This window comes from Emys orbicularis, chromosome 1 (assembly GCF_028017835.1).
Source record: "Emys orbicularis isolate rEmyOrb1 chromosome 1, rEmyOrb1.hap1, whole genome shotgun sequence".
In the NCBI taxonomy this organism is placed as follows: Eukaryota; Metazoa; Chordata; order Testudines; family Emydidae; genus Emys; species Emys orbicularis.
The window spans coordinates 320,831,949-320,859,603 of record NC_088683.1 but is presented as its reverse complement, the minus strand read 5'-3'; the positions used below and the strand labels follow the sequence as shown (position 1 = coordinate 320,859,603).

The 27,655-nt window shown below is 42.1% G+C and overlaps 1 protein-coding gene across 1 annotated transcript; it reads right to left on the bottom strand.

Annotated features, from left to right (window-relative positions):
- Positions 1–894: 894 nt before the first annotated feature.
- Positions 895–24,740, bottom strand: N4BP2L1 (NEDD4 binding protein 2 like 1). The gene is made up of 5 exons (XM_065407310.1): positions 24,716–24,740; positions 9,127–9,254; positions 6,322–6,410; positions 4,927–5,003; positions 895–1,848 (listed from the first exon to the last, which is right to left on the bottom strand). The coding sequence occupies exons 2-5, from the start codon at positions 9,194–9,196 to the stop codon at positions 1,596–1,598; spliced, it is 489 nt and encodes a 162-aa protein (XP_065263382.1). The 5' UTR covers positions 9,197–9,254; positions 24,716–24,740; the 3' UTR covers positions 895–1,595.
- Positions 24,741–27,655: the final 2,915 nt, after the last annotated feature.

Genomic DNA, 27,655 nt, shown 5'->3' with positions numbered 1-27,655 from the left:
AATTACAAAACTCTGGCTTTATATGGAGTAACACTTTTATTTCTACCTATTGTTCTACTATAATAATGCTTAAAACTCTGCTCCTTCTTCCCAATCCTCCCCCCGCTATGATTCACTGCTCGCTACCAGCCATTAGTGATGAATGAGAAGAGAAGCTGTGCTGCAGAACCAGAAAGTTATTACCTGATGGTTTTCTTTCTGCTAACAGCTCCTCTCCTCATTCAATCCATCCTGATAAACAACTGGAACAGAATCTCTTTGCCTTAAGGTTCATTGGTGTATCAAGTCTGTTGTCTTAATGCTAATAATCGGTTCCTGGAGTATTTCTACAGCTTTGGAAGAACTCTCCTGGTGACCTGAGCTGAAGGGCAGGGCTTAGTCCTGGGGCTTCCAGCAACAACATTGGGTTGTCTCTGAATTCCCCAGGTGTGGCACATTGACTCATTAGAGCTGAATGAGGAGAGAAGCTGTTAGCAGAAAGAAAATGATCAGATAATAAATTCCACATTCCTAATAAAGCAATCACTAGAAATCAGGCACATCACCAGCTAAACCAAGGTGCTCAGCCACACCATAATGATATACTTAGAGTTCTTTGACATTCTGTGTGCTCAAAGCACTATAGAGACATTATCTAGTGAATGCTCACAACTCCCGTGTGAGTTAGGTGGGTAAACATTATCTCCATTTTTATAGATGGGAAACAGACACAGAGATGATGTGGTTCGGCAAAGGCTTCCTCAGCTCACATGCCTTAATACCCAAACTTTATAATACATAAAGCACTCAAATTTATTCTTTTTTATTTTTTTTGGTGGTGGTCATGCATGTTTTTAAGGTAGATTACTTTCTCACACTTAAAAAAGGAAAAGAAAAGGTCCAATTTTATCTTTTTATTTGACATGGTTTAGACAGAGAAAACTTCCATACATTCAAATGCTTACAAAGTTTTTTAGATTTCTTCTGCTTGACTACCTTATGTAGAGTCTTGTAAGGTGAATTTCCTGTAAGAAGACACGAAACTAATGGAAGAATTGAAAGTTTACACTGGTCAAGCTGAGGTGGGAAGAGGTGAGAAGCACTGAGGCCAGGCAGGAGAAAGTAGAGAAGCTAAAAAAGACTACAACGTGGACAAGTGTCTTGGCAACAGCGACCATGAAGAAAGGGTGGATTTTGGAACTATTAAGGAGAAAGAAGTGATTGGCATTAGTGAGAGATTGCATATGAGGGGAGAAGGAGAGAGAATGTGCCTGGAAGACAGGAAGAAATAATTACACTGCACAAGAAATGTTCATGACCATTTGCAGGCAAGAGACAAACCACATCCCTACCCTGCAAAATTTATAATTGAAGGTTAAGACATGACTGAACAAGGAAAATTGGCAAACATTGAGTGTACTGGGACAGAGATGGTGTGTACAGTTTATATTGGTTTCAGTGATCTCAGATTGTGTAATTGACAAAACAACATTACAGTAATATTTTAAGACTTGTAAATTAACAGAAATAACTCCTGATTTAGATTTAGTAGAAAAATACAAAAATTGAGAGTAAAAGGTTAAATTTTTTTTAGTCTTTTATACCCTAGTGAAATACTAAAATACATTCTGGAATCCACCTCTATTAAATGATCTTTCATTTGTATAGCGGCTGTGTGTTCTTCTGTTTGGGAATGTTGGACACATATTGGAATAAGCCCCAGTGTTGTGAGCGGCATTGGATCCACTGGAATTTCTGCCATCTCTGCTTGGTTTTTCAGAGTGAAGCACGATATGAAAGGTAATGTCATGCTCATACTGGTCTTTCATGCGCTGTATCTTTTCTCTTGGGACACCATGACTGTTTCTTCTATAGAATTAAAATTAACAGAAAAATGTAAGTATTTAACTCTCTACGTGTATCAGATGGATTTTCTTACATTTGCAAACCCTCCTGCTGTGTTTAATAATGCACTAATTCTTTTCCCCCTGGGTCAGGCTTTAACATTTTTGCTATATCTCAGCTAACCTAGTTTTCAAAGCTATTTTTGGCCACTTCACTGCAAAATGTAACCCAAATATTTTTATGGGCAGCCAGGATGTAATTTTAGGTGAATCCCTTGGAACAAGGGCAAGTCCACTGAACCTACTGCAAAGAACATGGGCGATATCTTTATTATTTTTATGAATCTTATATGTAGCTCTGTTTGATTACTATCATGATGTCTGATGCATGGGTGCAGAGAATCCTGGGAGAGTTCACATCTTCAGAAAGGCAGACAATGGCATTAGATGCCCACTCATTGATAACCAAACAACACAGGTGCCAAGATCTGTTATTGTTCAAGTCCAAGTGGAGCACAGCACCCTCCACGTAGGGCAGACTCAGGGTCCTACCAGCACAATGGAGACTATCAAAGACTTGGTAAGGCCTCTGATCTGCTGTAACAAACATTGAGGACCGGAGAATGGAAAACCCACAAGGGAAGAACCAAGAGACAAAGGTGCTAGAATCTGCTGTCAAAAAGGGATACTCTCTAGCAAGGGGAGTCCAGAGCAAAACCAGAAGGGAAGACTTGACAGGAGAGGGGGTGCAAAAGGACCCTGGATCTTCTGAAGAATATTAAGATCCAAAGGGCTTTCAGACTGGTGAGGAAACTGAGGCAGGGTCTTGCATGTGGTTGTTTTTCCATACATCTGTATATCTCTTGTGCTTTGTCTGAGTTTGCAAAGTGTATGTCCCCCTTGCTTTAACTGTCATGTAGCCCTCAAAGAGCTAAGTGGTAAACCATGTGGGTAGAACCCTAGAGAGTGTGCATGAGCTACTGAGTTAGGCTTGGGAGGTCTGCACTGGTCTTGGGGCTTAGGGGCAACTAGGCTGAAGGGCCCCACATCCCAAGAAGGGGTGCCAGCATTGGAGTCTGTACCCCAGGAGTGTACTTGAAAGGCTAGTCTTAGACCGTTTCTGGACACTTCTCAGACGCAGTAGATTTGAAAATATGTGAGATCCAAGGTTTGGATCTAATATAGCAGCCTAGTGACCATCCACAAAGAGATGGTGGTTAGACAGGGCAGTAACACCTGCCATTGAAGGTAACCCATTGTATCTTGAGACCCCAACTCTTAGTATCAGGGTTAAGGGATAGGGGAGCATTTCAAAATCAGGACACTTTTTCAGTGTGTACTGACTGACTGAATAGTTCATTGGTATCCATCCTCAGTCTTTACCTGAATTACTTTCCAATGTGTTGCCTAAACTTGTGTGTTTGAAAGATTTGGTTTAGATATCCACTTGCCTGACATCTGGATGAAATGTTGACATTCATGCCACTGATTAATAGAATAAAATACAAATCATTAGGTAGCTGACCCTAAAATTAATACTATGGTCAGATGTTGACTGCGTGTGTGTTCGTTCAGTGTGCTGTCCCAGCTTTGCGGAGATAGCAGACCTCAATTAAACTGCCCAATAAATCCACAGACTCGGTTTTTAGCAAAGGCACCTGGCCAGGTTTATTGTTGACAAAACATGGTAATAGCACCTGGCAGACTCTACGAGGGTACTAAGACATGTATGCTTGTCACAATGGATGCAGCTCAGTCAGTGGTGGGACTTTCCACTGCCCCAAGACACTCCCTCTGAGATACATCTTTATACACCAATACAAACAAGTATTGCTCCTGACGTATTAGGGTGCCACCCATTGTCTTGTACTTGTTGGTTTGATTATTTTTTTTTTTATTTATTATGCTGTTATCTTGACCTTATCTTTAGTATGGGTCAGTGTGTTCCTGTTATCTTTGGGGAATGTGCTGGTATCGAGGTGTTCTGGTATCACCCTCTGGAATGTGCTTGCGTGAGTGCTCTGTGCCCAGCACCTCTTAGGAATATGTGTTTCTGCAATATCAGCCCTGTGCTTGCCCAATTCTGTGAGCAGGGCCTGCCTCTTGCTCACAACCTGACTTTGCCTCATATCAGCAAAATTTTAACCTCTACTTTAGTTTAGGCGTCAGGCCTCTGATACAAGGCCTTATGTTTCAGGTCCTCTTCTTACTACAAATACATAATAATAATCCTTAAAACCTACTTCTGCTGTGATGCTTACAAATCGCTAACCATCTGGGGCACTGGTTAGGCAACCCAAACTTTTATTGTGCTGCTAAACTGTTCATTTTATTACCTCATCCCCATCCCCAAACCACTTGTCTCTTTTGCCCACATTTCCATCCTGTCTGACACCTAGACTGTGAGCTTTCTGGGTAGGGACCATCATCTTTGGTATTTGTGCAGCACAAAATGGGGAAACTCACTGATCTTTGATGGGTTCACAGCCACTACCATAACACAAATAAATAATCATCATCATAATCAGCTAAAAGCAACATGAATAAGGCAAACAATGCCAGATTTTTGAGACCAACAATATTTTGTCCCTTTTATAGATGTCAGTCAAGATCTAAAGAAGGATCCTCAGGGACTGATTTATTGCATATTATTAATGTAGCATCCACTCCTCCCCAAACTATATTAAAGAAATATTATGGTTATATTTTAAGTGCATAAGTCACAAAATGTTAGTATTATTATATTTATTAATTTATTTGTATTATCGTGGCGCCTAGGTGCCCAAGCCATGGACCAGGATCCTATTGTGCTAGGTGCAGAACACAAACATGATCCCTGCCCCTAAGGATCTTACAATCTAAGGAGCAGCTTCCTATTGATTCATACCCTTCAGCATGACTAGAGTTGTTGGATGTTAATTTTGTCCACATTGAGAGCTAAGTAACAAAACTATTCCTCAACCGTCTTCCGCTAGTCATTTACTAGACTATTTCTAGTCAATGGTCAAGGAGGAAGGAGCATCTTACAGTCTTGCTCTTTTTTCTAGCACAAATGTGATAGTAACTGAGATGCAAGCTGATGAATCAGGGAAAAAAGATGTACCTTGCTAACTCTCGAACATTGAATTTCCAGTGTGTGTCAGGTTCTTGGAATATAACTTCATAGTTATTCTCACGTGCCTGATTTGAAAAAGTGCACAAATTTTAAAGCAGTTACCATTAGATCTTTTACATCTCTTGAAGATTTATGCTAGCACTTAACATTCACTATGTGCCTAGTCACCTACCCGAGGAATTCCAAACTTAGAGGGTGGACCATTCTTTCCATTCCTAATCACACAAATCATCATCTTTCCCATTCACAATTACATAACATGTCTGTGGCAACTACAGCAATTGCTTAGATGGAAAAGTGAGATTAGAAAAAAAGTATTTAAAATATTTTTACCTTTTCTAAAAGAATCCAATTTAGTAGCTGGAAAGGAGGGGGAGAGCCAGCACCACGTGACCAGCCACAAGTTCACAGTTTGGGGACCTCTGATCTAGATTGCTGTTACTATGCATTCATCCACAAGTTGTCACGACCTTGATTTTCATTGGAAAAATTACACACAAGCACTAGTTTGATAGCAGCTGAGAGGACACAGAGCCACCGCCATTATTTCCTGCATCTTGGCGGTCTCAGCCTTTTAAACTCTGACAAGATCACAATCCAAGGTGGCTGTACTCAAGCATAACTGAAACATTAGCACTAACTGGCCTCATTGTCATACTAGGAAGACTGCAAATAAAGCTCCATCTCTGCCAATCATTAAAGGCTGATACAAATGCAGCCTTTAGACTCTTTGTGTGATCTCCACACAGCAAGCTGTAAACAAAGGCCATAAATCAGGACTTTATATGTTTGTCAGATAAACAATATGGAAACTGTTAAATCTAAGACTACTATTGGGGGAAGGGAAATTACAAGTTGATCTCTCAGTAATTATTGGGTAAGTTTAACAACAGACAATTTTTTCACGTGATTTTTGCTCTTACTGAACTAAAGAGTTTATTAGCATGTACACAGGCAAACCTCTTCACCACTTCTGCAAGGACTCAACTGTTGATAAATATAACTGAAGATCAAAAGAAAAATTGAAATACTATTTTTTTTAACATTTTCCAATTTTTTTCAATCAGTCCACCTCTTAAATTTCATAGCTAAGCATTTAGGGCTGGTCCACACTAACCCCCCACTTCGAACTAAGATACGCAACTTCAGCTACGTTATTCACGTAGCTGAAGTCCAACTATCTTAGTTCGAACTTCCCGCGGGTCCACACGCGGCAGGCAGGCTCCCCCGTCGACTCCGCGTACTCCTCTCGCGGAGCAGGAGTACCGGCGTCGACGGCGAGCACTTCCGGGATCGATCCCAGAAGATCGATTGCTTACCGCCGGACCCGGAGGTAGGTATAGACGTACCCTTAGAATGATAGTCGATCAGAGTTTTGCCTACCATAATCACATATGGCTTCATTTCCCAAGCGTGGATGTTGGTATTATCAATAATAACCGGGGATTTCCCATTCTTCATTGCTTTATGTGCTGTAACATAACATTAAATAAAGCTCAAAAACACCAGACAACAGATGGATCCAGACTGAAAACATTCTCTATTTGAGAGGTTCTCAAAATTCATTGGACCGTGACCCCCTTCTGACAACAAAAATTACTACACAACCCCAGGAGGGGGTGACCAAAACCTGAGCCTTGGCGCCCGGGGTGGGAGGAGGGAGGAGGAGATAGCCAAAGCCAAGGGCTTCAGCCCCAGGCAGGGGGCCTGTAACCTGAGCCCTGCTGCCCAGGGCTGAAGCCCTCTGGCTTCGGCTTCAGCCCAGGCCCCAGGAAGTCTAATGCCAGACCTGGTGACCCCATAAAAATGGAGTCATTACCCACTTTGGGTTCCCAACCCACAGTTTGAGCACCGCTGCTCTATTTGTACACCCCCCAGAAAAGTGGGGTCCCATTCCTGACTTGGACTTTGAGGGCCCATCACCATAGGCACCGATTCTGTGGGTGCTGTGGGACTGAAGCACCCACGGGGAAAAATTAGTGGGTGCTTCCCCCCCCCACTGGCAGCCAAGCTCCCCCCACCCCCTCCCTGCCTCCGCCTCCCCCGAGCGTGCTGCGTCCCCGCTCTTCCCCCTTCCATTGCTTCCTGCCCACCACCTAACAGCTGTTTGGCAGTGCTTAGGACTTTCCGGGAGGATGGGGAAGGAGTGGGAATGCAGTGCACTCGGGGGAGGAGGCAGTAAAGAGGCGGGGCAAGGGCGGGGACTTGGGGGAAGAGGTGGAATTGCGGTGGGGTCAGAGTGGTGCAAGGGCGGGGGGCGTCGAGCACCCATGGGGCAGAGGGGAAGTTGGCGTCTATGCCCATCACAATGAAAATAAATAATAATGGATTGTAATCAGCTAATGCTTTTAAAATTGCTAGAAGATGTTAAGTAGCCAATGGATGTGCTCAGCAGTAAACCTTGAATTAAAAACAATATATTCTAAATATTGATATTTAGTTTTAGAACATACTTGGATTTATATAAGCAGTAGCAATGTAAATGAAATATTTATAAAGGGTGATTGCTAGCAGGTATAAATATACTTTGGTACAATATATACTCCTGGCAGAATTCTGCCCCCTCACAGAAAAATGCAGAAGAAATCTGCGGGGGGACACGCGCCTCTTCCCTGGCAGCCCAGGCAGCACGTCTGTTGCAGCATGCTTGGAGAAGCCTCAGAGACGCAAATCGCTGCAGGGGGACGGGGGCTAGGTGTGCATGCCTGCATGGGAGACGTTGATCATTGTCAGGGGGCAGGGCCAGGCATGCATGCCTGCCAACAAGCGAGAGAGCCTGGCATGGAGAGGTAGGGCTTTTTATTATGCACGAGGAAGGCTTTGTCCCCGAGGCAGAAATATAGCAGCCTGCTTGCTAGTTAATTGATCTCATGCTCTGAGGCAGAAACGTAGCAGCCTGCCTGCCTAGTAATATTGTTAATGTTCCTATTGTTAGTTAACTGTTCCCATTCTCAGTCAATTCCCCCAGGAGCATAAAACCTGTAAACAATTTTAAGGCTGCTACGTTGCCAGAGTGATGTAAAGCCTTATAAATGACAGGGAATCAGCTAGGAAGATCTATGTGCTTTTACACTTTTTTCCTGTGCCAAAGTGGCACATTGGAGTTAGATTACAGCTCAGGATTTATTTTACTTACCCATTTAAAAAAAAAAAGACTTTGAGAGCAAATAAAACATTTACCAAGCAGTCAATAAAATGTCAGGACAATCAGAACTGAGCACTTCCCAAAGTACCCAGCCAGGTCCAGGACAATGATTAGCAAAACTGTATGACTTTCATGTGTGAAAGTCTGAGCAATTTAAAATGACATTCTACTTTTTTTCCCCTGGGCATAATGTAATTTAAATGAAAATCCAGGATTATAACTGGAATGCAGAGTATTAGTTACAAGTATTTGTAACTTAACTTTCATGTGCTTAGGAAATGCTGAATAGTTATTGTGACTTTTTTCTGTATTGTAGTTCAAATAAATTATCAAAACAATTGAAACTGGTGTGATTGTATTGCATTATTTTGACAAATAAAATATGCAGAATTTTTAACTTTTTGACACAGAATTTTTAATTTTTTGGCACAGAATCCCCCCAGGAGTAAATATAATGTCGTAATATTGATATACACAAGTTCACACTCATCAATCTCTTTAAAAGACTGTCACAATTTTCTCCCTAAAATGTTACTGTTATTCAGCTCCCAAACCTAGTAAAAATCTTTCTAATAAACTCTGTAAACCACCTCTTTGACACAACAAATACCTAGTGTAAAAGCCACAAATCAGTCATTATAGATGGTTACGCTGCTATATTCTGAACGTCAGCTGGGGTTTGTGCACGTCAATATCTAAATTTCGCAGCAGCTGCACTTCTATAGTGAGTGTGTACTGCTTAAAAAGTTTTTAAAAAACAAAATTAGCCATGAGTTTATCAAAGTTTGTTCATGTAATATTGAATTTATTTCTTTAACATCCTAGAGAACAAAGTTGGAGACTGTAAAACATATGGTTTTTGACAAGCCATGAACTTCAATGGAAGATCAACTTTAAACTTGCTCTCGCTCATCCTAGGGTGTCACTATAATGCAAGGATACTAAGCTGAAATGCTATGGTTTTGAAGGCTGTTTAAGTACCTAGAAACTGATGTGAGTGAATCTATTAAGACTGTGAAGAAACTAGGAATGGTTTCAATCACCTCTCTTTTGGTTCCATAAGTGTGCTTCTTCTAGACAATCATGTCTGAACACATAGGTGCCATCTTCCATGAAGAAAAAGTCATCAGTGCTAAGAATCACAGCACCAGGAAATTCACGTTTCAGTTGTCTGAAAAATGGTGAGAGAAGGATTAGTGCACATAAATCTATTCCTTTACTATATAACTTCCAAATAAAAATTTGCATGACTGACTGCGAATTGCATAATGTTTTCATTCTGCAGATGCCAATTCAAAGAAAATTAAAAATTATTTCCTCAATCTCTTGGAATATAGGCAGAAAGGAATGGAGTTGAAGGGCATGTTTCCCTTCCTTTAATCTATAAGAGAGCTCAACAATAAGTGTCCAACATGTGAGTCTAAGCCATAAATCACATTGACAAATCATGTTGTCTTTCTGAGTTAGCCGGAGGAATGCTTGTAAATTTCCAAAAAGCTATCAATAACCTCAAGCTAATCTGTCTTTTTGGAGGAAACGAAGAGAATTTGAGCATGTGAGTTTTTCAAAGGAAAAACTCTTTGTACATTAAAAAAAACAAAGACTGTTGGGAAAAACAGGTGGAGTGGCTAAGGGGCATGGTTCAGTGCCAAGTAAGGAAGATGTGATCTTCATCTCTGTTTTACCACTTTTCATATTTTTTCTTCTATCCTACCTCTTCATTTTTTGCCTTTTTAGCTACATAGCACACACATCTGCATTGTCATATTTGCAAATAAATGTTAGCATGATTAATCAAGATTTTCCAGCTCTTTTAATGTAATACAAAGAGAGTGTTATTACAATATTTTTTTGTCTACCACTGACTTTCTGTTGATTTATTTAGGCTGTGACCCCTTCCTCTTCCCCACCTTTCTGTGACCAACTGGCCAGTTCCTCTGCTGCTCCCGCCCCCAACCACACACACACACACACCCCTCTCTACAACACCCCTCCTGGGAAAGGGGATAAAGGGACCTTGCTGCAGCCTCTGAGGCCTGGGAAAGTGGGAGGTGAAGATCAACTGGAACTGTAGGAAGAATTGGGGGAGGGGGGAGGGTAGGAAGACAGATGTGGGGGCAGAGTTAATGGAGGGTCAGGCAGATGTGATAGCAATTTCATTTCTGTAGCTAGACCCACACACACACACACACGTGAATAGGTTGTTCAATTTCATATTTTTTGCTGTGATTTTTTTCTACTCATACATGTTATTATTTGGATTAGAACGAATTTCAAATTGGCCAATTACTAGTCACCACCTTAAAACAGCCAGCCACTCTAAATATAGAATAGGGGTACTGAGGGAAGCTCCAGTATTTGTTTTTCTTTTGGTTCAGTTCATGTGCGCAGACCCATGGGTAAGGGAAGCATTAAAAGCTCTGACTATGCTGTGTCCCAAGGTCAAATTACGTGGTGGTTATATTACATTGTTGGTGTATTGACGCTTGTGGTGAGATAGTGTCACTTTGTATAGTCAGATACAGGGCACTTCTAGAAAATTGTCTTGTGCATTAGCCAAGCAGACATTCAGTTCATTTCTTTTTGTCATCTTGCCTCTTTGAGCGCTTGTGCTCCATATATTCCTTTTTCTTTTTTTGTCCACGGATCTCTCCCTCCTCTCACATTTGAAGCCCGCAGTCTTATCCGCTATCCTTTTGTTTGATGTTGCCCTCACTTTTATTTTTTTCTACCAATGGTCTAATGTCCTCTGCACTAAACTTCTTATTTTTCCAACCCTTTTGACCTTTTTCAGAGCCAATTAAAAGTCCTGCTACAATTTTTACTTCTCTGCTTTGACTGTTGAGCCCCATTTTTTTCTCCTCTTGATTTTCCTGAGCGTTGCTACTTGGTGTGTTTTCATCATGTTCCTGCTCTACTTCTTTTTTTCACATATTTATTTTCCACTCAGTTCTCACTGCCAACTAATTATTAATTATTATTATTATTATTGAAAACTTTGTAATTGCAACCTCATTGTTAAGTATTTTAAGGTAACTGTTTCATTTGTAGCCCAGCACAGGTGCAAAAGACAACACTGGCTATATGCATTCTTGAAAAGGACATTAAATTTCTTTACTGAATAATTTCACTGTAGATTGTTCATCTTCTAAAGCAATGTTTCCCAATGGTGGTGGGGGCGAGAGAGGGGATCAGGCAAGTTAGGAGCTACAGGGCAGAACAGAAGATAACATGGGTGGGAAAGTTGCAGGTGAAATCTCCATCTTCCTCCTGCATTGCTGTGTCTGCAGATAAAATGTCAGGTGGTGCACTGAAAGCCATCCACCTTCCCTCCCTATATCCACTGTGGCCTCCCACATAGCTGACAGGGGGAGCAGCTCTTATATAGGAGACTTCAGGCTCAGGCAGCTGCGCATCAGTCCAAGTTCTTTTCTCCATTCCTTTAGCACTCAAGTCAGCCTTGGGTGCCATCAGTGGATATCATGCACCCCAGACACCATGGATTCTTCTGGTGAATGGGGCTGAGAAAGGGTCAGAACTACCACAGAAAGAGTGGAAGAGAGGAGTAGAGCTAGGTAATAGAGCAAGAAAAAAGAAAGAACAAAGGGAAAAAGTCAATAAGAATAGAGAAAAGCAGACTGACAGGAGAAAGAAAAAAGATAGATGGCAGCAACAGTGTCAGGACATGGTTATGAAGAGTGGGGGCACCCATCCCCCATCCATCTCAAGAGTGCAGGGTGCTCTCAAAGAAGGGTTAAACTACCAGATCCATAATTCTTAAGCTGCAAAACTGTTTCTCAATGTATTATCTAGTTGAGCAATAGCAGGGAAGGAACTGCTTTGGGTTATCTACAAATAAACAGAGAGGCAGACAGACAAAGATTAATTCTGTCATCTCTGTTTGCTGTCTGTCTGTGTACTTGTTTACCTTAATCTGCCTGCTGTTAGAAGTTCTGCACTTGTAAATTGTGTTGTATATTGCTTTAGACTGTGCAATTATTCTACATAAATTCATATCAGTAGGGTTCAGCTGTTGAGTTTGCTTCTTTTTTCCATTGTGGCTTTTATCTGCCAGTTAAATGAGTGCCAGTTTATGGTAGCTACTGCCACATACAGCTGTGACTCAGTAGTTACTGGCAGATGGCCAGAACTAGCCTCTGTATTATAGAAGTTCCATAGACTGCACCATCCAAAAGCTGGATCTGCAGTGAAGAATTCAGCTGTTTGTAACTGACTATTTGTATTAGAGCCTGCCAATATATCAATCCACACAAACTATCTTGCTCTTGTCCATACTGACATTGTTTCAACTGTTTAATTTGCATTGCCTTTGGGTACCTATCTTCCAGTTCCTGGCATAGCTACCAGAAGCAGGAAGACCCGGAAAGGCCATCAGTCCCCTGTGGGGCAGTAGTAGGGAGGCCTATCTTAAGCATCTTCATGCTGTCCCCACTGGCACTAAATTGGTTTAGACCTGCTGAAAGCTATTCTAATCTAAATAGATCTTAAAAATGCAAGAAAACAGGTTGGAGCTTGTGTGAGCTTGAGGTGTATTGCAAGTGTTTTAATGGATTAGACCGGTTAGAATGGTACATTCCTCTAGTGTACTCTATGCTTGCATCTCTTGTTTCTAACTTGCCTTTTGCAGACTGTCCTGTGACTGTTGTGACTAATACATCCAATACCTCCTATTTCTGCTTTCTATATTACTAAGCGTGGTTATTAAAAGCATTCAGGCTTTAAGATCTTTTAGTTTATTTGAGTTCAATGTAACATCTATTTCCTATAAAACCCCAATGCAGGACCAATACTTGCAATTATTTCAGTTCTGAGTAACACTGAGGTTGTGTAGATACTGCCAAAATCTTCCAATATGAGTTCCTAAAGTTTGGCACCTAAATCCACATTTAAGCACCTAAAGCAGTGGCCTTATTTTCAAGGGTGCTGTGCACCACTATCTCCCACTGACATTACAGCTAAGACTGTAGGAGCTTGGGGTTAATTTTCAATTAAATGCTTTTGTATTGTATTTGCTGAAGTAATTTCATGGCTAAATGTCCAATGATGGCAGTGAGAAAAAACTTTGGTATCTGTGTGTTACCATCTGGAAGTTGGTTTGGGAGCAAAGATGTTGCATAACTGAGTCTCATGACAAAAATCCTGAATTCTCTCAAGTTAGGTTTATACAAAGTAACTTAAAACAACCTACAGACATTTTGTGAAGGCAGTGTGATGTGGCAGAGCCAAAGTTCATTGTGGCATATGATAAAGCCTATGTATGACCCTAACGTTAGACAGAGAAAAGAAGAGCAGTTCATGTCTTTCAGAACTCTAGTGCAAGTTCTGTGCTTGAGACTTCAACTACATATTAAAACCACCTGCAGCGATAAACCATTACTCTCAGTGAAAGGAATTAATTTAATTTTGTCAGACCTCCAACCTCCCATTTCAAATGGGGAAGAAAGGAAGGAAAAATTATAAAATGTCAGTGATATTCCTAAATTTCTTTCCATTGCCAGTCCAATTGAATATTGGGCTCATAATCACAAAACTCAAATTTAATTAATTTTTCCTCAAATGCCTCTAAAATTAAACCATTCTACTAGAATTCTTTGAGGGGGTCCAGTGGATATAGTGTACTTAGATTTTCAGAAAGCTTTTGACAAGGTCCCTCACCAAAAGCTCTTAAGCAAAGTAAGCTGTCATGGGATAAGAGGGAAGGTCTTCTCATGGATTGGTAACTGGTTAAAAGATAGGAAACAAAGGATAGGAATAAATGGTCAGTTTTCAGAATGGAGAGAGGAAAATAGTGGTGTCTCCCAGGGGTCTGTACTGGGACCAGTACTATTCAACATGTTCATAAATTATCTGGAAAAAGGGGTAAACAGTGAGATGGCAATATTTGCAGATGATACAAAAGTACTCAAGAAAGTTAAGTCCCAGGCAGACTGCGAAGAGCTACAAAATGCTCTCTCAAAAATCGGTGACTGAGCAACAAAATGGCAGATAAAATTCAATGCTGATAAATGCAAAGTAATGCACATTGGAAAATATAATCCCAATTATGCATATAAATTAGCTGTTACCACTCAAGCAAGAGATCTTGGAGTCATTGTGGATAGTTCTCTGAAAACATCCACTCAATGTGCAGTGGCAGTCAAAAAAGCGAAGAGAATGTTGGCAATCTTTAATAAAGGGATAGAAAATAAGACAGAAAATATCATACTGCCTTTATATAAATCCATGGTATGCCCACATCTTGAATACTGTGTGCAGATATGGTTGCCCCATCTCAAAAAGATATATTGGAATTGGAAAAGTTTCAGAAAAGGGTAACAAAAATTATTAGGGGTTTGGAACGACTTCCATATGAGGAGAGATTAATAAGACTGGGACTTTTCAGCTTGGAAAAGAGACTACCTGGTCTGCTGTCTCTGGCTGTCTCGGGCTGGCAGCCCCACCATCTTGCTTAAGTGGCTGCCCCACGAGCGGGGGTGGGGGCAGAGGTAGGCAGCCCAGATGTGCCTACCTTTAAGATGCAATACAGGCACAGTACAGTACATGGCTTTTTTTTTTTTAATCTTTGCTGCTGCCTGATTGGTTACTTCCGGTTTCACATGGTGTCCAGTTGACTGGTCAGCCCGTAACTATGGTGTTCGTATCTTTGCGGCTCTACTGTACTGTCTACAATTTACAGATGGAGAAACTGAGCCATAGAGTTTAAGTGACTCGCCCAAGATCACAAACCAAGTCAATTGCAGAGATAGAAGAGTAGCCCAAGAATCTTGGCTCGTGGTCCTGTGCTTGCTACTCCACCACATTGCAAAAGTCATACAGCTACATAATCTATGCCTTCCAACCCCTGAAAAGAAGTCATGTTCACATAACTGCTTTAAAGCACAGATGTCTAAACAAAATACTCTTGGTACTTTTGCAAACAGTTACTTTTTCATCTTGCTTCAGACCTGATTCTGCCCTTGTTCTGTGCAAAGAACTCCAATTGTTTGGGAGTTTCACACTCTCAGTATTGGCGAAATACAGCCCTTTCTTAGCAAAATAAGCATGAGAACCAAATCAAACAACCACCATCACATTGTCCCTGAGATCTTGGAGCAAGATCTTGAGTTCTGTCCAGAAGTTACATTCTGCATGAATGTGCCTATATGTCTACTGATCATTTAGTTGCAGGAAAGTTTAACTCCAACTGCTGCAAAATGAAAAAATATGGTGATGTATGTGTTTAAAAAGGAACATTTACTTTTTGCCAACGTGTTGTCACCGTGGCAATGAAACCGGTATTTCTGTATGTTGATAAACTTAAACTGACCTTGTGTCTTAACTCTGATGTTGCAAAACACTGTCTTGCCCTCTGTCTCAATCTTAGCCTCCGAATCATGACCTTTACTGTAAAAAAATAGTTTAGATAGTGTAAACATAGCCCCTTCTTTCTTTGATTGTCAGAGGAAGAGGTGGTTATCTTGAGAGGAATAATATTGTCCCCTCTGAATTGCTACTTCAAAGTTCCTTGAGCAAGAAAACAGATAAGCATCTTTTAGTAAAATTCACAATTTGAGAAAATAAGTTGCTTAATCAGGACAAGTTAATTGTTGTTCCTTGATGTGTGCCTTATCTCACTCCAGACACAGATCACATACATTCAGATATTTCACATGGTGGCTTTGATATTCATCCTCATAGCTATCTAGACTGTATCTGCAGGGTGTTTGTAAACTCAAAACTACCACTACCAGTTTCACCCCATTGGTATTTAGGGCTAACAGCTTCCAATATATTTGTGCTTCAAAAAGAAAATTATTTTACATAATGTACATTACAAATTATGAATCATTAGCACATTTGATATTTTCTGTTTTTAGAAGCATATATGTAAATGCCTATTGACAATAGCATAAGCTTACATTAATTGAAAGGAGATGTTTACATTTGGCTTTGTAAAGTAACCAAACTGAAATATTGTAATAATAGGTTCTCATGTTGTCAGTAAACTTTTTTACAGTCTATGTAAAAGGCTAATTGTCAGAAGCTTTCTCTTTTGACCTTTATTATTTAAAGTGCACACAGTACTCCTAAAAATCACCCGTGTCAGTCTACCCATATTGAGAACATGTTGATTTTTGACTGAAGTAAAGTTATATAGTACCACTATCAATAGTGTCACCATAAATACTACCCTGAACAACACAATGCCTACATTTTATCAAAATCTACACCAGGCATTAAAATGGGAAATTTTGTGACTAATACAAATTTAATAGTAGATTTTGAGCAGAATTGTAAAAAGAAAAACCCACATATTAGTTAGATTAGTACACACAAAACTATATAGAGAAAGAAAAGACTGAAAACCTAGCTGGTAGCAAGATCAAAGGATGCTTGTAACTGAACCTTATCAGCTCTGTTTTTTATTATTAAACAATGTCATTGGACTTTAAGTACTAAAATGTGATAGGGAACATTTGTCTAACTGCTAATATGAATTTACATGGGTTGGGCCATTTTATTGCCTAACAACATACACTCTATTGTCTTAGTGTGATTATAAAATATATAACTTTTATTTACAATAAATTGTTTAAATATTTTGTATCTTGCTAAACAATAATTTTTTCATTAGAATGGACAGAATAAGACTGCTTTAGGGAAACAGTATTTCCTCTATTTGTAATGAAATTCTCGTCATTCAAATATTTTGGATATCTAGCTTTAGAAGCCAGCACATAAACCATGATATCTTTCTTCTTCCCCTCTCCTGTTCTGCTTGAACTCTAACACCAACTTTCCAATGGGCTTTAACTGTAAGAGGCAATTATTTAGAAAGCTGAATTGGGGGTGTTTCTTGAGACTATTTAAAATAGTCTGTATGAGATCCTCACTCCTGCTCCAGCCACTTTATGCTAGGTAAAAGGGCCAGAGCAGCATAAAGGGGATCGAAAAGCCTGTATTTGGCTGAGGATTTCCCACAGTGAGGGTGCAGTGGAAGAGAGCTATAAGGCTGTTGGTCGAGGATCCTATGACAAGCCCTGGTGTAGGGGGATGTGTCAGTGGTGGGACGGGAGCACACAGCACTGCTGTGGCTTGTAGGGCATCCTGGGCAGGTTGTTGTAACGTAGACCGCCCCAGGGTTGTCCAACTTATGCTGGAGACCTCTCCACCCTCCAGAATACCACAAGACTGGGAGGGGGCAAAGGTAGCATAAGCCACCAGATACCCTCTCCACACTTAAAGCTGCGAGTTCTCATCCTCTGTGTATTGGTTTACTCTCTTCCAGCTAGGAACTGTATCTCTACTTGTAATAAGAGTAGTAATAATAATATAGCAATAAAAAAATACAGTATGTAGAGAAAAAACCCGAACAGTACAGGCACTATAGAAAAGAGACATCCCAGATAACTTCTCTGATAAAAGAACTGCAAACTGTGGTAAGTGTATATAATGTACGAGAACATAGTCCATGATGGCATATGTTGCTTAAGGGTTTCTAGGGAAGTCCTTGTATATGCCCATGGACGGTCCACTTTAAAAAAAAATTGAAATTTAATATATCAAGGAAAGAAAACCAATACAAAAAGAATACCAACATCTGGTTCTGTTGGATTTTTCAACAGTCATTGATGTCGCTGACACAAAGTATTGTGGGATCTTGTGGAATGGACAAACAGCTCTCCAGTAGCTTTGTTCCTTCTTGGAGAGATCCCACAAGGTCACGCTGGCCAACTGTTGTCCACTCCAAAGGCACTCAGATGTGATCTGCATGGTTCTGTCTTATCACCCCTCCTGTCCAATGTTTATATGAAATAACTAGATGAGTTGGGAAGCATTGTAATCATGCTAATTATTTATTATTTTTCAGGTTCACACATCATTCTACATTCTTGGTGTTTTACAACAATAAGGATAAAATTCAAGTCCTTTTTTGCTGAGAGCACTGCATATTAACTCTTCAAAGCTTCCATATAATCATTTCTGATTTAACTATATGCCTGTTTCTGTCCATGAAAACAAGAAGTTTATTTTCAACTTCATTTTGAGTGGGTGTTGAAATGCAAGTAAGCAGCTGGGGAGAGGCCTTCAGGTTCATGGATAACATTGCTGGGGAAATAATCAGAGCTTTCAGGTGTTTTTAATCACAGAATTTGAAAGACATTGAGTCCTAGAAAGCATACTGAAATGGATATTCCTATCATTCAGATTGGGAAAGGCATCATAGGTTACCCATATCCAACAACTGGTACAGTTCCAGGATTTTTATTTGTTGCCTATTTAATGGATTAGGGTTCTGATGCATCTAACACTAGTTCCATGTGCCCATTCTGTTCACACCTCACAAAGCAAGGGATCACTGGAACATCTAGAAGGGCATTTCGTATGGTGTACACTCAAGGATCATTCATATTTAGAACGCATGCACTTTCACAGAAAGTACCTTTTTACTTGTAATACTGATTGCAAGACTGTTATTATTGCCAGAAAAGACTTTGGTGAGCTGACACAGGAGTTCCCTATGGTGTTGTAGAGTCAGAGCAATTATAGTGCCCCACAGCACAATGTATCATGTTCTCTGTGTCAGGAAGGAGTGGTTTACTTGGATTAGAGCCAACTCTCTAATCAGTAGCAATAGGTCAGAAGGGGGGGGGGGTTTACAGGAGAATTATGTGCTGATTACACATTCTTAATAGTCAAAATTAAATTCCTACAATATGTTAATGAGCTACAGGATCTATTAGTCATAGCCCATAAACTTCTGGATATCTGGATATGCATTCAAGATCCTACTAACCTTACAAAAGGGTTGGAGTGGAGACTAAAATAAGAAGTAGTAAGGGAAGGAATTTGACAAAAGGGTTAGAAATAAGTATATAGAGAAAAAGAAACACAAACTATATGGAACAGTACTTCCTTTGGGAATGCTAGTATCATTAGTCCTAGCATTTCTTAGAGCCCTCTAACAGTAGGACCACTCACTGCATGTCTTAGGAGGGATACAGAGATGACCCTCTTAAAACTAGGAATCAAAAAAGACCGGAATTATTGGCTGCAAAGTTATATATTGGCCTATTAACTTAAGGGGCGAGTTCGAATGGTCTGTTATGATTGTTAGATCAGGTCCTAGTGTTTGTGCAGCGATGCCAAATAGATGACACTATCATGCGTTTTGTGCATCATGGTAATACAGTAATAGGTGTAGATGTAAATATTGTACAGTAGAGATACTTTAAGAATCAGTGCATATAATGAATCCTGTGTCCTTCCCACATATGTAACCTGAAAGTAGCCTGGTGAAGCCAATTGAAATGAAGGCCTTGATCCCACACAGTTGGAATGAATTGCAGTTGTTAGTGATAACCTGCAAGGTTCATGGAGTTTCTCAAAATTGTAACTACAAATCAGGGAAGTTACCCATGCTGCCTGCTCCTACATAGCCTAGCTTGAGTAAGAGTGGTCATACTGCAAAACAACACTCGAGCCACACACAGTGACTTGTAATGGCAGCTGAGAAGTTGCACTAATTTGAGCTGTAGTATGTACCTTCTGGGATGCCAACCAACACAAGTTAGAAACTCCATCACACTCATGTTGAGGGGTTTTGTGTGTGAAGGGGACCCACATTAGGGGCAACTTGAGTTATTACTAGAGTGACTCCTGCAGTGAAGATAAGCCCTCTGTTGCCTTTTTTCATAAAAGGTGCTGCAGATGCAATGTTATGGACACCTGGGAGCCAGTACCTCGTCAGTTCAACTACAACTTCTGACTGCTTACTAATTTGCACTGATAGGCTCAGAAGGATTGTAACCATAGTGTGGAGTGGGGTGAAAATATATTTATATTGCAAAGTCCCCCTAGTGGATTTCATGGAGTCTATGGCATGGCTCCCTTGTCATGGTAAAAGCGCTGCTAAGAGTAGGGGTTAGGGTTTATTTACTTTTTTTTAGGGATGGGGCCCTTTTTGAGGGAATGTGAGGAGTTAGGCTGGGGTTGTGGAGTGGAAAGCTCCTCCCGCGCGTTAGGCCTTGCATGACTATTGCCCAGAAAACTTTGGTGAGCTTACACAGGAGAATACCAGTCTCCTTTCTTATGGGGTCGTAGAGTCAGAGCAATTAAAGTGCCCCACGGCATTGTATATAATTTCTCTGCCTCAGTAAGGAGTGGTTTACTTGGATTAGAGCCAACTTTCTAATCAGTAATTGTCTCACTGTCTTTTGTACCCACCTCTCCACCCCATCTATATCCGTCTGTCTTTTGTCTTACACTAAGGCCTTGTCTACACATAAACTACTGCAGCTGTGCTGTAGTGCTTCAGTGAAGACGCTACCTACGCCAATGGGAGGGCTCCTCCTGTCAGTGCAGATAATCCACTTCCCCAAGAGGCAGCATCTAGGGCGAGGGGAGAATTCTCCCATCGACCTAGTTCTAGCCACACCAAAGGTGAGATTGGTTTAACTGTGTCGCTTAGGGGTGTGGATTTTTCACACAGCCTGCGTGTTAATTTTCTAATGTAGATCAGTCCTTAGATTGCAAGGTCTGTGGGGCAGAAACTGTTTTTCTGTTCTATCTGTGCAACACCTGGAACAGTGGGGTTCCTGGTCCATGGCTATGATTCCTAAGCACTATGAGTTAGATTTACAAAGGGAGTTAGGTGCCCACCTGTCACTTTAGGTGCTTAAATCCAAAACACTGAGGTGGCCACTGAGCAGGGCTTTTGAGGACCTAACTGGAGGTGCCTAAATTTCTGCTAGTGGACATATACAATGCTGCTTCAGTCCTGAGGCCCAGGGCCTAGCTCATACTGAAGTCCCAGCTGGCTCCTCAAACTATCTTGCCCAATCTGGGAGATGTTGTCAGAGCACGCCTACTAGGTCAAGGTCGGTACAACACACAGATGGTGGTACCACCCTAGTTTATACTCCAATAGCCCAGGGGTTAGTGCACTCACCTATGATGCGGGTAGACCCAGGTTCAAATGCCCACTCTGCCTCATGTGGAGCAGTGACTTGAAGCAAGGTGTCCCATATCCCAAGTGAGTTCCCTAATCATTGGGCTATAGAATCAATCTTTCTTACCCACTGAATATTTAAGTATTTTATACAAAGTGGAACAACTTCAACGGGAAAGTGGGAAATAGCTGCCCTAGAGTACCTATTGCCAAGTGGTTAGGGCACTCACCTAGGAGGGAGACCTGGCTTCAAGTCCCTGTTCTACATCTCACACAGTGTGGATTTGAACCCTGGTCTCCCACATCCTGAGCAAGTGCTGCACCACCTCCTCCTTACTTTTTTTTGAGAAAGGACTGACCTGGTTTAGGTGCCTAACTGTTGGAGAGGGTTCACAGCTGTGATCCCAAGCAGAGTGGGTGCCTCTCACTAGACATTTATCTCTGAGGGGCATGCACACCCCTCTCCTCAGCTCTTCCTACTGTCCAGCTTAGGTGGCTCCCCATTCAGCCTGCTGGCTTTTGTGAATCCCATTCTTAGGCGTCTTACCCTTCCCCAGACATTGCATAGGGAGCCTGGGTGCCTGAGGGCTATGGATGCCAGTTAGGCATTGCACTGCTGAATCTAAGTCCCCTTGGTAGCTCTAGGCTTATGGTAACACTCTCTCTGCTTATTATATTTATAATTTGTAAGTGGTTTAATGAGTTCACACAAGAAGTCTGTTGCAGAGCCAGGAAAGAACCCAGAACACGAGTTCCAGTCTAGTGCCTTAAGCATAGAGCCATCCTTCCTCTGCTATACTTTGTGGATGCAACATATTTACCCGTGCCTTTAGATTATTAGCCCTTCTTAAGAAGAACACCAGTTTGGCACTGACCTTTCTCTGAACAGCAGCATATACAGTTACAGTGCTATAGATGTGATTAAAAGTAATTATTTCTAAGGATAGATTGACAAACTCAATTTGTTGCAGCAGTTCTGAAGAAAAAGCAGATTGTTTTGCTTGTTTAAGATTTTTGCAAGCTACTTTCCCCATGGGGCTGAAACCTAACTTTTCACCATTGTGAATCCATTTTCCTCTTTTCCCTGAATCAATTTCTCTTGTGTTACTCTTCCCTCCTAATGGGGCATGATTAAGATGCACAAGTGACTTAACCACAACACACACACCCACACACCCCTAATCATCGCTGCATGCAACAGTCTTTGTGAAACCACTCACACTGGTGCCTTTGCTCTTCTATGCCAGTTGTTTTCCTCAGTTCACACATAAACTTGTGTATGCATTTAACTTGCCTGTTAACTGACATCACACAGAAACAGCAGAAAAATGGGAGAGGAGATTGTCTCATATTCACAGAATGGTAGTACATAAAGCTGAATATGAAATGTACATGGACAGACAGAAAAGAAAAAAACAACCCAGCTATACAAATAGTTAGCACACAGCAAGCAAGGCTGTAATTCTACCTTGCACTAGCCTGTCACATGCTAACTGTCCATATGGACCCTGTGGCCATGCAGTAAAAGTTCCCTAGCACACTTTGATCTGCTCTACCTTGAAATGGGAGTAGATCAAAGTGCACTATGGAAGGTGAAGTGCAGGGCAGCAGTGTCCACATGGATAGTTAATGCGCAGCAGGCTAGTGCAAGGTAGATTTAAACATGAGCTTGCCCTGTACTAACAGTTGATATAGACATGCCCCCAGCCTCAACTCCCATTAGAAGACGATGCTTGATGTACATTAACCTCTAACAGTGTGATGAGGGTTTTATCAGATTTGCACTTTGTCACAGATCCTTCAGAGGAAAAAAGGACGCTCTTATACTTCAGGCAGTGTCATAGATCATGGGAAAGCTGGGTTTATTCCTGACTCTGCCACAGACTTCCTTTGGGATGTGGGACAGTCAATCTCCCAATTCCCCATGCATAAAATGAGATAATACTTCCCTACCTGATAAGCGTATTGTGAAGCTACAGTAATTGGGTGAGATCCTCAAGCGCATTCCAGCCCCTTTAGGCTGAAGAAAAGGACCAGAGCAGCATAAATGGGCCTTAAAAGTCCCAGTTCCAGCTGAGGTTTCCTTCAGTACAGCCAGGACAATAGACAGCAGTGAGCAGGAGGGATATGTGAAGAGTAAGGCCATAACACTGCAGCCTACAGGGCAACTGGGGGAGGCTGCCATAATTTAGAGGCCCCCAGGACTGTGTATGGTATGCTGGGGGCCTCTCCAACTTCTTGGCCAAGGCAAAAAAGTGCCTTAAAGTCCCCCGTGCTGCATAAGAGATGCAGCACAGAATCTTGCCCGTGGTATATGTAAGGTACTTGTATACTGTGCTGTGTAATCCAAGGTTTTTTCTTCAATGAGGGCAATTAAGCCAAATTAATTAACCATATGAATTCAACACATCCTTCCATGCTGATGATGCTCGTTAAAAAAATAATGCATCAATTAAATTTGTGACTGTACTCCTTGGGGGAGAATTGTATGTCTCCTGCTCTGTTTTACCCGCATTCTGCCATATATTTCATGTTATAGCAGTCTTGGATTATGACCCAAAACATGTTGTTCAGTTTAAGAACACTTTCACAGCAGATTTGACAAAACACAAAGAAGGTGTGATTTCTAAAAATCGATAAGCTCATTTGGAAGTAAAGTAGCCTTAGTTTGCTTTAGCTTTGAGTTAAACTAAAGCAAAGATTTTTGTTTTGTTTTGTAGTGACGAGCTAGGAGAATACATCACAAAGTCTAAGCACCAGGTCAGAAAAATGAGCGGTGGAGAGTGCACAACAGGAGGAAGAAAGGGTATCGCAGAGATGAAAATTGGTCTGTGTATGTAAAGTGGCTAGGAAGTGTTGACAGGCATGGTATACAAATCCAAAGAATACACTAAAAGAAGAAAAGTCACAGCTTCTATGTGGTCCAATCACTGCTTATTGTACGTCAGTTCAGTTCAACTTTATTAACAAAAAGGAAACAACAACGACAATCAGTTTCTACATTATCTTTCCTTCCGCAAAGGGGGGGAGGGAAGAGGCAGGTTTGCCCCCCAGCGTGAAGCTACTGCTGACACCTTGTTCACTTTACACCAACATCACCCAGTACAGGTCTGTCGCATCTTAGGCGCATTTAACATGTGCGATTTCAGCTTTACGCGGTTGGCAAAAACAAAAAAAAAGAGAGAAAAATAACAATTTAAATACTGTTTCTGTAGTGCAGGCGATTCCGCCCGCCATTACACTCAATATAATTTTGACTATACACGATTTTTGCTTTAGGCGCTGACTGCGGAAGGTAACCCCAGCGCAAGATGAGACAGACCTGTAGCGTGCCAGACAGGTGACTGCTGGTCCAGCAGCCTGATGACAGGAACCCGGCACTTCCGCCCCCAGCTTCGGAGAAGGGGGAGGAGGGCGCAGAGCCGCGGGCGCTACCGCCGCGGCTGTCCGGATTTGGGAGACACTTGAGGGCAAAGGCTCCGCTCCCCGACACTGGCCGCACGAGACAACAGCCACGTGCGGAGCAGCCAGCAAATGTTCCCCGCGGCTGGGCCGCTCCCCGTCAGCCTGCGCCCGGCACGGACACCTCGGCCGGGATGGCCGCGCGGAGGGAGCGGCCCGGAGCAGGGCGGGGCGCCCCTTGCCCCAGCGGGGCCGCGACACCCCGGCGCCCCCGTTACCTGGCCCGCGTGGTTTTCCCGGAGCCGGGCAGGCCGCGCAGCAGGTAGAGGCGTTTGCTGAAGCGGCGCCTGCGGGGCTGCGCCCGGGCCGGGGGCTGCAGGCTCAGGGCCCCGAAGGCGCGGACCAGGCTCCCCTCCATGGGCGCGGAGCGGGCAGCTGCCAGCCGCAGCGGCTCGGCCGGCACTGAGCATGCGCGCTAACAGCCCAGCCGGGCATGGCCACGTGCTCTGGGGCGCGCGGGGCTGGGCAGGGCCGAGCTGACGGCGGCGGCAGGACGAGGGGCGGGGCCCCAGGCCCAGCTCAGGGGCGAGCGGGGGTTGAGCCCGTGCGCGAGGCGCTGCCAGCCGCGGGGGGAGGGGGGAACCGTTACCCCAGGTCCCCTGAGCCGGCTGCAGCGCCTGCAAAAAAAAAAAAAAAAAAAGGGGGGGGGGGTGGGGGGGGCGCAGAGGCGGCGGCTCGTAGCGCCGGGTTCCCAGGGCTGTGCCCGTCAAGGCCCCGCGCCAGAGCCCAGTGTCCGCCCACGGCCCCACCTGCGCTCATGCTGTGAGTCGCTCAAGGAGCGGCGAGTCTGTGACGTCTGTGTCCCGCCGCTACCACAACCAGTTCTAATGGCCAGGGTTTGACAAGTCTCCTAGCTGTGTATAAAGCCTCAGCAGGTGACAAGTTTGCCTTGTCGGCTGGCCTGGTTGCTGAACTGGGGTCTGGGCGGCCTTTCCCTTGCCAGGCACATCCATGGATTTTTTTTCTACACACGTTTATTTTGGGGGCTCATATGATGTCAGGGTGACTGATTTCCTGGGTTGATGGCAAAACTTCGGGTTCCTTTAATCCACCAAAGGGGATTCCACCTTTGTCAACTGTTATTTTGCCTCTGTCCAGCACCCTTGTCCTTTTTTCAGGGCTGTAGCAACAAAGAACGTGGCCCCCTCCAATCATATGTCCGGGCGGCGCCCCTTACAATGCAGAAACTGGAATGCAGTATTTATTTTGCCACTTTTAGGGGCCCCCTTCCTTGCGGGGCCCCCTCCGGTCGGAGGGTACGGAAGGCGCTCGCTACGCCTCTGCCTTTTTTACGTCCCCACTTGTGTTTAGAACATGGTTCACTACAGGTCACATTTTTAAAAGTCGAAAGCATCTAGCTGCTTTTGAAAAGCCCACTAGTTGCCTAAATACGTTTAAAAATCTGACCCTAAGACGCACTATACTCTTGTGTATTAAATCCTTCTCAAACATAAATGTCTACTGTAATTTTTACTCAAAATAGGTACAACTGCAAGATAGATTGGCAATAGGGTGACCAGATAGCAAGTATGAAAAATCAGGATGGGGGGAAATAGGCACCTGTATAAGACAAAGCTCAGAATATAGGGACTGTCTCTATAAAAGCAGGACATCTGGTCACCCTAATTGGTGTCATTCAAAACCTGTTAAAGCATTTTAAACTAAAGGAATTAATAGAGGCTTCCCTGTCCCCCTCAATTTCCCCCATTACTTCCCTTAGTAAGGGCTTGTCTAGATCATGTGACAGTAAAGGTGGGAAGTTAATGTACATACATTACAGTGCCTTAAACCTGTGTGGATGATTTCATTGAAAAATAAAGTGCCTTTAGTTTTGACAATGGCAGTCAGGGCAACCCTAGAAGATTGCAGGACTCACTCCCAAACCCTCTATTAATCATCAGGTCTTTGACTTGTCTTTAACATTTTAAAAATTTTGTACTGGCCAGGTGTAACCCACATTTGATTTTTTTTTAAGTCCAAAAAGAAGGTGTGACGTAATGGAGCACTCATCTTAACTTTTCCTGTAGAAAAGCCTTGGCAATATTTCACAGATGTAAATATGGGCCTGACAAAATTACAAGAAATGGTTTAAAATAGGGCGGTCAAGTGATTAAAAAAATTAATCGTGATTAATCATGCAATTAATTGCACTGTTAAAGAATAATAGAATAACATTTATTTAAATATTTTTGGATGTTTTCTACATTTTCAAATATATTGATTTCAATTACCACACAGAATACAAAGTGTACAGTACTCACTTTCAATTATTATTTTTGATTACAAATATTTGCACAGTAAAAAACAAAAGAAATAGTATTTTTCAATTCACCTAGTACAAATAATGTAGTGCAATCTCTTTATCATGAAAGTTGAACTTACAAATGTAGAATTACGTACAAAAAAATAACTGCACTCAAAAATAAAACAATGGAAAATTTAAGAGCCTGTATGTCCACTCAGTCCAACTTCTTATTCAACCAATCGCTCAAACAAGTTTGTTTACATTTTCAGGACATAATGCTGCTTGCTTCTTGTTTACAATGTTACCTGAAAATGACAACAGGTGTTTGCATGGCACAGTTGTAGCCAGTATCACAAGATATTTACGTGCCAGATGCTCTAAAGATTCATATGTCCCTTCATGCTTCAACCACCATTCCGGAGGACATGCGTTCATGCTGATGATGGGTTCTGCTTGATAACGATCCAAAGCAGTGCGGAGCGACACATGTTCATTTTCATCATCTGAGTCAGATGCCACCAACAGAAGGTTGATTTTCTTTTTTGGTGGTTCGGGTTCTGTAGTTTCCGCATTGGAGTGTTGCTCTTTTAAGAGTTCTGAAAGCATGCTCCATACCTCGTCCTTCTCAGATTTTAGAAAGCACTTCAGATTCTTAAATCTTGGGTTGAGTGCTGCAGCTATCTTTAGAAATTTCACATTGGTACCTTCTTTGCGTTTTGTCAATCTGAAGGAAATTTAATTAACACATTTTTTTAAACGAGCGTCATCAGCATGGAAGCATTTCCTCTGGAATGGTGGCCAAAGCATGAAGGGGCATACAAATGTTTAGCTTATCTGACATGTAAATTCCTTGCAATGCCGGCTACAAAAGTGCCATGCAAATGCTTGTTCTCACTTTCAGGTGACATTGTAA

What these genes read in the sequence shown, in the direction of transcription:
- N4BP2L1 (XM_065407310.1), bottom strand. Translation starts at nt 9,196, where the DNA reads ATGGAAGATGGCACCTATGTGTTCAGACATGATTGTCTAGAAGAAGCA. An exon ending in CTTATGGAACCAAAAGAGAG is followed by an intron (nt 6,411 to 9,126) that starts GTGATTGAAACC and finishes GTTATGTTACAG; the next exon opens with CACATAAAGCAATGAAGAAT. An exon ending in AATGTTCGAGAGTTAGCAAG is followed by an intron (nt 1,849 to 4,926) that starts GTACATCTTTTT and finishes TTAATTCTATAG; the next exon opens with AAGAAACAGTCATGGTGTCC.